Source organism: Nerophis lumbriciformis, linkage group LG10 (genome assembly GCF_033978685.3).
Source record: "Nerophis lumbriciformis linkage group LG10, RoL_Nlum_v2.1, whole genome shotgun sequence".
NCBI classification, from domain to species: domain Eukaryota; kingdom Metazoa; phylum Chordata; class Actinopteri; order Syngnathiformes; family Syngnathidae; genus Nerophis; species Nerophis lumbriciformis.
In genome coordinates this window covers 7,640,012-7,652,192 of record NC_084557.2, presented here as the reverse complement: position 1 = coordinate 7,652,192, position 12,181 = coordinate 7,640,012, and the positions used below count along the sequence as shown (strand labels likewise).

The following is a 12,181-nucleotide window of genomic DNA, read 5'->3' as shown; positions in this document are numbered from 1 at the left end:
AAAAAAATTTAAGGTAAAAGTTGATTTTCAAGATAAAAAAAGTTTTTCAAGGTAAAAGTTGATTTTCAAGGTAAAAGTTGGATTTTCAAGACAAAAAAAGATTTTCAAGGTAAAAGTTGATTTTCAAGACAAAAGTAGATTTTCAAGGTAAAAGTTGATTTTCAAGACAAAAAAAAATTTTCAAGGTAAAAGTTGATTTTCAAGATAAAAAAAGTTTTTCAAGGTAAAAGTTGATTTTCAAGGTAAAAGTTGGACTTTCAAGACAAAAAATTATTTTCAAGGTAAAAATTGATTTTCAAGACAAAAAATTATTTTCAAGGTAAAAGTTGATTTTCAAGACAAAAAATGATTTTCAAGGTAAAAGTTGATTTTCAAGACAAAAAATGATTTTCAAGGTAAAAGTTGATTTTCAAGGTAAAAGTTGGGCTTTCAAGACAAAAAATGATTTTCAAGACAAAAAATGATTTTCAAGATAAAAGTTGATTTTCAAGGTAAAAGTTGATCTTCAAGACAAAAAAATTATTTTCAAGGTAAAAGTTGGATTTTCAAGACCAAAAAATATTTTCAAGGTAAAAGTTGATTTTCAAGACAAAAAATTATTTTCAAGGTAAAAGTTGATTTTCAAGGTAAAATTTGGATTTTCAAGACAAAAAATTATTTCAAGGTAAAAGTTGATTTAAGACAAAAAATTATTTTCAAGGTAAAAGTTGGATTTTCAAGGTAAAAGTTGGATTTTCAAGACAAAAAAAGATTTTCAAGGTAAAAGTTGATTTTCAAGACAAAAGTAGATTTTCAAGGTAAAAGTTGATTTTCAAGACAAAAAAAAATTTTCAAGGTAAAAGTTGATTTTCAAGATAAAAAAAGTTTTTCAAGGTAAAAGTTGATTTTCAAGGTAAAAGTTGGACTTTCAAGACAAAAAATTATTTTCAAGGTAAAAGTTGATTTTCAAGACAAAAAATGATTTTCAAGGTAAAAGTTGATTTTCAAGACAAAAAATGATTTTCAAGGTAAAAGTTGATTTTCAAGACAAAAAATGATTTTCAAGGTAAAAGTTGATTTTCAAGGTAAAAGTTGGGCTTTCAAGACAAAAAATTATTTTCAAGGTAAAAGTTGGACTTTCAAGACAAAAAATTATTTAAAAGGTAAAAGTTGGACTTTCAAGACAGTTATTTTCAAGGTAAAAGTTGATTTTCAAGGTAAAAGTTGATTTTTAAGACAAAAAATTATTTTCAAGGTAAAAACTGATTTTCAAGGTAAAAGTTGATTTTGAAGACAAAAAATTATTTTCAAGGTAAAAGTTGATTTTCAAGGTAAAAGTTGATTTTCAAGACAAAAAATTATTTTCAAGGTAAAAGTTGGATTTTCAAGACAAAAAATGATTTTCAAGGTAAAAGTTGATTTTCAAGACAAAAAATTATTTAAGGTAAAAGTTGATTTTCAAGGTAAAAGTTGATTTTTAAGACAAAAAATGATTTTCAAGGTAAAAGTTGATTTTCAAGACAAAAATGATTTTCAAGGTAAAAGTTGATTTTCAAGACAAAAAATGATTTTCAAGACAAAAAATGATTTTCAAGATAAAAGTTGATTTTCAAGGTAAAAGTTGATCTTCAAGACAAAAAAATGATTTTCAAGGTAAAAATTGATTTTCAAGGTAAAAGTTAGATTTTCAAGACCAAAAAATATTTTCAAGGTAAAAGTTGATTTTCAAGACAAAAAATGATTTTCAAGGTAAAAGTTGATTTTCAAGGTCAAATTTGGATTTTTCAAGACAAAAAATTATTTCAAGGTAAAAGTTGATTTTCAAGACAAAAAATTATTTTCAAGGTAAAAGTTGATTTTCAAGACAAAAAATTATTTAAGGTAAAAGTTGATTTTCAAGGTAAAAGTTGATTTTTAAGACAAAAAATGATTTTTAAGACAAAAAATGATTTTCAAGGTAAAAGTTGATTTTCAAGACAAAAATGATTTTCAAGGTAAAAGTTGATTTTCAAGACAAAAAATGATTTTCAAGACAAAAAATGATTTTCAAGGTAAAAGTTGATCTTCAAGACAAAAAAATGATTTTCAAGGTAAAAATTGATTTTCAAGGTAAAAGTTGGATTTTCAAGACCAAAAAATATTTTCAAGGTAAAAGTTGATTTTCAAGACAAAAAATGATTTTCAAGGTAAAAGTTGATTTTCAAGGTAAAATTTGGATTTTCAAGACAAAAAATTATTTCAAGGTAAAAGTTGATTTTCAAGACAAAAAATTATTTTCAAGGTAAAAGTTGGATTTTCAAGACAAAAAATGATTTTCAAGGTAAAAGTTGATTTTCAAGACAAAAGTTGGATTTTCAAGGTAAAAGTTGGATTTTCAAGACAAAAAAAGATTTTCAAGGTAAAAGTTGATTTTCAAGACAAAAGTAGATTTTCAAGGTAAAAGTTGATTTTCAAGACAAAAAAAAATGTCAAGGTAAAAGTTCATTTTCAAGATAAAAAAAGTTTTTCAAGGTAACAGTTGATTTTCAAGGTAAAAGTTGGACTTTCAAGACAAAAAATTATTTTCAAGGTAAAAATTGATTTTCAAGACAAAAAATGATTTTCAAGGTAAAAGTTGATTTTCAAGACAAAAAATGATTTTCAAGGTAAAAGTTGATTTTCAAGACAAAAAATGATTTTCAAGGTAAAAGTTGATTTTCAAGGTAAAAGTTGGGCTTTCAAGACAAAAAAATATTTTCAAGGTAAAAGTTGGACTTTCAAGACAAAAAATTATTTAAAAGGTAAAAGTTGGACTTTCAAGACAGTTATTTTCAAGGTAAAAGTTGATTATCAAGGTAAAAGTTGATTTTTAAGACAAAAAATTATTTTCAAGGTAAAAGTTGATTTTCAAGACAAAAAATTATTTTCAAGGTAAAAGTTGATTTTCAAGGTAAAATTTGGATTTTCAAGACAAAAAATTATTTCAAGGTAAAAGTTGATTTTCAAGACAAAAAATTATTTTCAAGGTAAAAGTTGGATTTTCAAGACAAAAAATGATTTTCAAGGTAAAAGTTGATTTTCAAGACAAAAGTAGATTTTCAAGGTAAAAGTTGGATTTTCAAGACAAAAAAAAAATTTTCAAGGTAAAAGTTGATTTTCAAGACAAAAAAAGATTTTCAAGACAAAAAAAGATTTTCAAGGTAAAAGTTGATTTTCAAGACAAAAGTAGATTTTCAAGGTAAAAGTTGATTTTCAAGACAAAAAAAAAATTTTCAAGGTAAAAGTTGATTTTCAAGATAAAAAAAGTTTTTCAAGGTAAAAGTTGATTTTCAAGACAAAAAATTATTTTCAAGGTAAAAGTTGATTTTCAAGACAAAAAATGATTTTCAAGGTAAAAGTTGATTTTCAAGGTAAAAGTTGGGCTTTCAAGACAAAAAAATATTTTCAAGGTAAAAGTTGGACTTTCAAGACAAAAAATTATTTAAAAGGTAAAAGTTGGACTTTCAAGACAGTTATTTTCAAGGTAAAAGTTGATTTTCAAGGTAAAAGTTGATTTTTAAGACAAAAAATTATTTTCAAGGTAAAAGTTGATTTTCAAGACAAAAAATTATTTTCAAGGTAAAAACTGATTTTCAAGGTAAAAGTTGATTTTCAAGACAAAAAATGATTTTCAAGGTAAAAGTTGATTTTCAAGGTAAAAACTGATTTTCAAGGTAAAAGTTGATTTTGAAGACAAAAAATTATTTTCAAGGTAAAAGTTGATTTTCAAGGTAAAAGTTGATTTTCAAGACAAAAGTAGATTTTCAAGACAAAAAATTATTTTCAAGGTAAAAGTTGATTTTAAAGTGTGGAACCAGTGTGTTTGACCAGCTGACCAACATTTTGGTGGAAAAAAAAAAGTCATGCATTAGTAAACTTGCATGACATCAAGTGAGACTTCCATGATGAGTATTGAACAATTCATCTTCTTTTGCAACACATATGAAAAGATGGACAATAGCTTAGTGTTCCTCACACTAGTTCCAAAGTTAAAGGAAGCGTTATATATTGTTTGTAAAGATAAGTTGTTTTCTGCGAGGGTAAAGTGAAAAGTGTGAGGTGTATCTCCTACAACACATGTCTACATACATCTACATGACTAAGTTAGATACCATTGCATAACTTATTTTTTACACCGAGTGACAGTTGGGAACGTTAAAATAACTTAAAGGTTTTCTAGCACAGTCAATAAGGTTTTTTGATGAGTGTTGACTCTGGAAGAGATTATTTATTTTTCCATTATTTCCTGAGGGGAAATGAAGTGATAATATTCAAACTTAGAGCTTCCTCTCTATATTTATGTAAACTCTAATATCAACACTAGCAGGAGTTAATTTTTGCATTAGGCTTGTACGCTATACCGGTACTAGTACCGGTATATACTATCATGGTACTAATGAATCAAAAACGATACTATACTCTGTTTGAAAAGTACCTGTTAGCCATATTTTTTTTTACGGGCATGACGGCGACAAATAACGTAAATTTCTTACAAGTATCATTATCACTGCAGGACGAGGAATAGCTAAACATGCTTCATTCACTACACACCGTAGGAGGATACAATAGCTCACCGGCGTCACAATGTAAACAAATGCCATGGGTGGATCGACACCTGACATCCACTGTAATGATACCAAGTACAGGAGCGTATCTAGTCGATACTACTATGATTATTTAAAAAAAAAAAAAAAAAAAAAAAAAAAAAAAAATATATATATATATATATATATTATTTTCTATAATTTTTTTAAATTGATATCATATTTATAAACTCAGTAAATACGTCCCTGAACACATGAAAACTTAAAATTATGACCAATGTATGATCCTATAACTTACCGGTACTTGGTATCGGATCGATACCTAAATTTGTGGTATCATCCAAAACTAATGTAAAGTATCCAAACAAGAAAAGAATAAGTGATTATTACATTTTAACAGAAGTGTAGATAGAACATGTTGAAACAGAAAGTAAGCGGATATTAACAGTAAATGAACACGTAGATTAATAATTAATGTTTACAGCTTGTCCCTCATAATGTAGACAAAATAATAGGTGTATAAATGACACAATATGTTACTTCATATTTCAGCAGACTAATTAGGAGTCTTTGTTTGTTTACTTACTACTAAAAGACAAGTTGTCTAGTATGTTCACTATTTTATTTAAGGACTACATTGCAATAATAAACATATGTTTAATGTACCCCAAGATTTTTTGTTAAAAATACAGCCAATAATGCCATTTTTTGTGGTCTGCTTTATTTAGAAAAGTATCGAAAAGTATTGAAATACATTTTGGTACCGGTACCAAAATATTGGTATCGGGACAACTCTATTGTCTGCAAATGCACATTATAAATAAATAATTAAGATAAAATAATAATTATAAACAATAATAAAAATTACGATAAAATAATTAAGATAAATAAATAATTATAAATATAATAACATATATTGTGAGTCATTCTTGCAAAGTAATGACTTGAATGTGCAACATCCCCAACAGAGGAGTCAAGTACTTGTATTTTTATGTTTTTAGCAACAGTTTTTAAAAAAGTGCCTACGTGATGTGCTGCATCCCCTCTGAAAAATCCAATTAAAGCCCAAAACAGATGAACAGTCATTGCTTGATAAGTGTGCAGATTGCTTTAAGTGCACATGCTTGTGAACATTAGATTTGCGGTGAGTCATGCAAACAAGCTGTGAAGGCTCAAATCAGTGTCAGGGAGGACGAGGAGGCACCATGTGAGCGTGCAAACCACACAACCACTTCCTTGTAGACACACCCATTTTACTTAGGAAAACTGGAATTTACTTACCGAATATCAAAAAAATCCCAATGTAAACCTTTCGTCGGAGAAAACATACATGCCAGTAATTATCAACACAGCGAGAGGCTTGAAATGAAACCACACAGGACACAAAAAGTGTCTAATTGTGAGTGAGGTGGGCCCTCTAAGGGTCAGCGGATCTTGGTTAGTTTTGTGAAAAGCAAAGTGCTGACACCAAGCCCTGGGTAAATAAAAAAAAAAAATGCAGAATACCTTTTATGGCTTTTCCTATTTTTTTCCTGGTCAAACCTTAAGAAGGGAGCAGGGAAATTAAGTTTGAGAGAGCAGAAAAGACAGCCAGAAGCAACCAAACATCCAAACTACAATGTTTGTTGTACAACATGGAAGAACCTTTCGCCTGAGGGTGTATTCTTATCTTAGTAGATGTTTTTCTACAACATACACACCTGCATGCGAGCCTATTTCATTGCCGTGCAGTAAGATCTTGAATAAAAAAAAAATGTCTATCACATTTGGGTAAATATTGAATGATGATGTAAAACGCAGAATTGAACAATTTAAAAAAATCCCTTCAGTGCAGGAGACATCAATTCAATGACTATCTAAAACTCAAAGTGTATTTTACACGGTAGGTCGTGAGGTGTCAAACTGGTTTTCCACTGAGGGCCACATCACAGTTATGGCTGCCCTTAGAGCAGGGGTGTCAAACTCAAATACAGAGTGGGCCAAAATTTAAAACTGAAACAAAGCCGCGGGCCAAGGTTGAACAAATGAACCTTTTAATAGGGACCCAAACAAGTTTTGCATTGAATATTGAACAAGCAAGGCTTGTATAACTTTAGAGTGACATGCAAAATCCAGTTTCAAATAATAATAATAATTAAAAAATATCAATGGCATATCAAATACAATTACAATTAAAATTGAATGCCTCTTTTCTATTTGCAGCCTTCTGAGGTAAATATCAACATTAACTTTTTCCACAGGCTAATAAATTAGAAAATAAAATAACAATGAATAAACCAACCATTCAGGACTTTAAACTGCTCAGTTTGCAACACACTGATCTAATCTGATGTGCCCAAGCCAGATACCTGCCATCTTTTCTTGGATGCTAGTTCATTAATGTCGGGGCTCAGGCTTTGAGCTGAGGCAACCTTCATTATCGAATAAAGTTGTTCATCTCCTATTCCACTCGGACCACAGTCTTGGGGGCGTGCTTTAAAGGCACTGTGTTTATCGTCCTCCACGAGCTGTCGTCACGTCTGCTTTTCATCCATTCCAACAACGTGCCGGCCCGATCACAAAATATGTGCGACTTCAGCATGCACACATGTAAATGCAATTCATACTTGGCCAACAGCGATACAGGTTACACTGACGGTGCCCTTATAAATAACTTTAACACTGTTAGAAATATGCGCCACACTGTGAATCCACACCAAACAAGAATGACAAACACATTTTGGGAGAACATCCGCACAGTAACACAACATTAACACAACAAAACAAATACCCGGAATCCCATGCAGCCCTAACTCTTCCGGGCTGCAATATACACCCCCGCTACCACCAACCCCCACTCCCCCTGTGCGTCGGTTGAGGTGGGCGGTGTTGGGGGTGCATATTGCAGCCTGGAAGAGTTAGGGCTGCATGGGATTCTGGGTATTTGTTTTGTTGTGTTTATGTTGTGTTACGGTGCGGATGTTCTCCCATAATGTGTTTGTCATACTTGTTTGGTGTGGGTTCACAGTGTGGCGCATATTTCTAACAGTGTTAAAGTTATTTATACGGGCACCGTCAGTGTAACCTGTATCGCTGTTGGCCAAGTATGAATTGCATTCCCGTGAGTGTGCGTGCTGGAGCCGCACGTGTTATGTGACTGGGCCAGCATCCGCTGGACTGGGTGAAAAGCGGACGTGATGATTTTTGGGAGGGGCACTGAAAATTGGGAGTCTCCCAGGAGGGTTGGCAAGTATGAGAAATAGTGGTGAATGCGGTGATACCGCGGCACCGCCGCTGAATATAATCGGCGGGCCAGCTCTAGTGTTAATTTGATATCGTCTCATGAGCCAAGTGAAATTACGCGGCGGGCCAAATTTGGCCCGCGGGCCAGAGTTTGACACCCATGCCTTAGAGAGCCACTTGTAACAGTAAATACTATAAAAGTATAAGGATTTGCCTCATGATATTGTTACACAATTAACTATGTATTTGATTATTGATCTAGAATCTGTAGATTTTGCGGTAAAACAAATGATCGCTCAGTCGCCGAAATTTTACCATAAAATCTATGGTTATTCTTTTTTAAAGTGTATTACTGTAAATGGAAAACAACTGTACGACTATTTTTTACGGTAAAATTTTGGCAACTAAGCTGCCAGGTTGTTTTTTTTGTCTGTTTTTTACCATACAATCTACGTTTTTTTGTTTTGTTTTTACAGTTTATCACTGTAAATGGAAAATGTTACCACTATTTTTTGAGGTAAAATTTTGGCGACAGATTTTTTGTGTGTCATTTATCCAGTGTACAAATTGATTGATGACTTGCTTTAAAATGAAAAGTCAAACAGATATTTAAGTATTTTTTTGTTTTTTTAAACAAAAATATATGTGTTGCATTATTAGATAGTATTAACATTGAAAAGATATGCAACTGTGTGCAGTACACGTATTTTTTCTGTCAAAATTGAGAAAAATGAAGTACTTTATCAACACATTATCTGCATGCTTTCACGGGCCACATACTATATGATGTGGTTTTTGATTGATTGGAACTTTAATTAGTAGATTGCACAGTACAGTACATATTCCGTATAATTGACCACTAAATGGTAACACCCGAATAAGTTTTTTAACTTGTTTAAGTCGGGGTCCACGTTAATCAATTCATGGTGGGCTAGATTTGGGCCCTGAGCCTTGAGTTTGACACCTGCGCTGTAATAGTGTTCAACAGTTTATACACTACTCCCATCTAGTGTCTCGAAACTGCAACTACCTTCAAATTTACTGCAATTATTTTACCACTTGGCTACCAGACCACTGGTAAATAGCGCCCTTGGCAAGTTGGAAATTGTATTACTGTATTTATTGGCAGGCTTAAATAAGTCATAAAAAATGTAATGATTATCACAATCGATCAATGTAAAAACTTACATTGTGATACAGTTTTCAGACATATTGCCCAGCCCTACACCTTAACCACTGCAAGCATAATTCAAATTTAAACAAAGAACAAAAAATTACTTTGAAAAAACTAAATACAATGATTTAAACATATTGGAAATCGACAAGCATTCCGAAACAGACTGTTTGGAAGTACGCCTGATCAAGTGGTACTTCCCAAACTCTGTTGTATTCTACCAGAGATTTTTAGGACCTTCAAAGACCAATGTCAACTATTGTTAACAAATCAGAGGCTCTTAAAGCGCACATGAGGGGAGGGCTTCAATGCATCTGCAATCCCCTGATTCACGTACGATTGTACGCTTACATTTTCTTTCCAGGAAGTTGACCTCTAAACCAGTGGTCCCCAACCACAGGTCCGAGGACCGGCACCAGTCCGTAACGCATTTGCTACCGGGCCGCACAGAGACATTAAATGATTTATAACCGACCGCATTTTCTCCTACTTAAAGGGGAACATTATCACAATTTCAGAAGGGTTAAAACCATTAAAAATCAGTTCCCAGTGGCTTATTTTATTTTTCCAAGTTTTTTTTCAAAATTTTACCCATCACGCAATATCCCTAAAAAAAGCTTCAAAGTGCCTGATTTTAACCATCGTTATATACACCCGTCCATTTTCCTGTGATGTCACATAGTGAAGCCAACACAAACAAACATGGCGGAAAGAACAGCAAGCTATAGCGACATTAGCTCGGATTCAGACTCGGATTTCAGCGGCTTAAGCGATTCAACAGATTACGCATGTATTGAAACGGATGGTTGTAGTGTGGAGGCAGGTAGCGAAAACGAAATTGAAGAAGAAACTGAAGCTATTGAGCCATATCGGTTTGAACCGTATGCAAGCGAAACCGACGAAAACGACACGACAGCCAGCGACACGGGAGAAAGCGAGGACGAATTCGGCGATCGCCTTCTAACCAACGATTGGTATGTGTTTGTTTGGCATTAAAGGAAACTAACAACTATGAACTATGTTTGCAGCATATGAAATACATTTGGCAACAACATGCACTTTGAGAGTGCAGACAGCCCAATTTTCATCAATTAATATATTCTGTAGACATACGCTCATCCGCTCTCTTTTCCTGAAAGCTGATCTGTCCAGTTTTGGAGTTGATGTCAGCAGGCCAGGGAAGCTAGGGTCGATATTCTTCTCTTGATCATCTTCGGTGGCATAAGGGACGGTGTGAGCCAAGACATCCAGGGGGTTTAGCTTGCTCGTCTGCGGGAACACACTGCCGCCATTGCTTGCCGTGCTACCGAGGTCCTTTGTCCCTGAATTGCTCACACACTCCGGCAGATTCAATGGGGGTCTGGCGGCAGGTTTCTTTGACTTTATCGTTGGAAATGCATCTGCTTTGAGTGTCGCAGGATATCCACACATTCTTGCCATCTCTGTCGTAGCATAGCTTTCGTCGGTAAAGTGTGCGGAACAAACGTCCAATTTCTTGCCACTTTCGCATCTTTGGGCCACTGGTGCAACTTGAATCCGTCCCTGTTCGTGTTGTTACACCCTCCGACAACACACCGACGAGGCATGATGTCTCCAAGGTACGGAAAACAGTCGAAAAAACGGAAAATAACAGAGCTGATTTGACTCGGTGTTTGAGAAAATGGCGGATTGCTTCCCGATGTGACGTCACGTTGTGACGTCATCGCTCCGAGAGCGAATAACAGAAAGGTGTTTAATTCGCCAAAATTCACCCATTTAGAGTTCGGAAATCGGTTAAAAAAATATATGGTCTTTTTTCTGCAACATCAAGGTATATATTGACGCTTACATAGGTCTGGTGATAATGTTCCCCTTTAACTTTCGCCACTCCCACCAGACACACCAATAAGCTTGTTCATAGCTGTATTATAAAACTCCTAATAGGAAGTCGCCATTTGCTATATTTGTTACATCTTTCTTACATGGGACAATGCACATTAATAAACATATAAAATGTAAAGGTGCCAAATCGTGGCCAAAAGCCAGGTTCCATCTAGCTAGGTTGATGACCTAAGATCAGGGCAGATCAGGAACAAAGTGACCATAGTAGTTAAAGTGCATAAGGCAGATGGAGAAGTGCTAAATTGTTGCATATAATAATTGTGCTAAAGGAACAAAATACACATCTCCTTTGGCCTAGTAAGTTAAAGCGCTGGTATTATTGCACATTGTCCTATTACATAAGTAGTTAGCAATAACGGATGTAGTTACGCATGAAAATTTGGACCAAAAAGTTAACATTAGTGTATCTATCTATGAAATATTGCACAAAATATGAATAAATAACATTTAGAATGGAAATAGAAATCCACATAAATATATTGGAACTACCGGTACTGTATTTTTAGGAGTATAAGTCGCACCGGCCGAAAATGCATACCGTATTTTCCGCACTATAAGGCGCACCTAAAAACCACAAATTTTCTCAAAAGCTGACAGTGCGCCTTATAACCCGGTGCGCTTTATATATGGATTAATATTAAGATTCATTTTCATAAAGTTTCGGTCTCGCAACTACGGTAAACAGCCGCCATCTTTTTTCCCCGTAGAAGAGGAAGTGCTTCTTCTTCTACGCAAGCAACCGCCAAGGTAAGCACCCGCCCCCATAGAACAGGAAGCGCTTCTTCTTCTACTGTAAGCAACCACCCGCCCGCGTAGAAGAAGAAGAAGCGCGCGGATATTACCGTACGTTTCATTTCCTTTGTGTGTTTACATCTGTAAAGACCACGAAATGGCTCCTACTAAGCGACAGGGATCCGGTTCATGAAAAGACGCAATCTCTACATCCGCACACGGATTACTATTTCACAGCAACTGCCTAAAGACTTTCAAGAAAAGCTGGCTACTTTCCGTGCATATTGTAAAAACAAGATAGCTGAAAAAAAGATCCGGCCAGAGAACATTATCAACATGGACGAGGTTCCACTGACTTTTGATATTCCTGTGAACCGCACTGTGGATACAACGGGAGCACGTACGGTGAATATTCGCACCACAGGGAATGAGAAGTCATCCTTCACTGTGGTTCTAGCTTGCCATGCTAATGGCCAGAAACTTCCACCCATGGTGATATTCAAAAGGAAGACCTTGCCAAAAGAGACCTTTCCAGCCGGCGTCATCATAAAAGCTAACTCGAAGGGATGGATGAAGAAAAGATGAGCGAGTGGTTAAGGTAAGTTTACGCGAAGAGGCCGGGTGGCTTTTT

General features: G+C 34.2%; 1 protein-coding gene across 4 annotated transcripts in view; it reads right to left on the bottom strand.

The window, feature by feature from the left end:
• The window catches only part of bnip2 (BCL2 interacting protein 2), a 46,182-nt gene that overhangs the window by 4,483 nt on the left and 29,518 nt on the right, over positions 1 to 12,181 (bottom strand). The window contains exons 10-11 of one of the 4 annotated variants that reach the window (XM_061970369.2): positions 6,048 to 6,083; positions 5,823 to 5,850 (exon numbers count right to left, since the gene is read on the bottom strand). The exons of 1 other annotated variant lie outside the window; for it this stretch is intronic. In XM_061970369.2, the coding sequence (XP_061826353.1) occupies positions 5,829 to 5,850; positions 6,048 to 6,083 (58 nt within the window). In that variant the 3' untranslated portion in view covers positions 5,823 to 5,828. The remainder of the gene's footprint in view (positions 1 to 5,822; positions 5,851 to 6,047; positions 6,084 to 12,181) is intronic. 2 more of the 4 variants (XM_061970368.2, XM_061970371.2) reach the window with 2 other exon arrangements.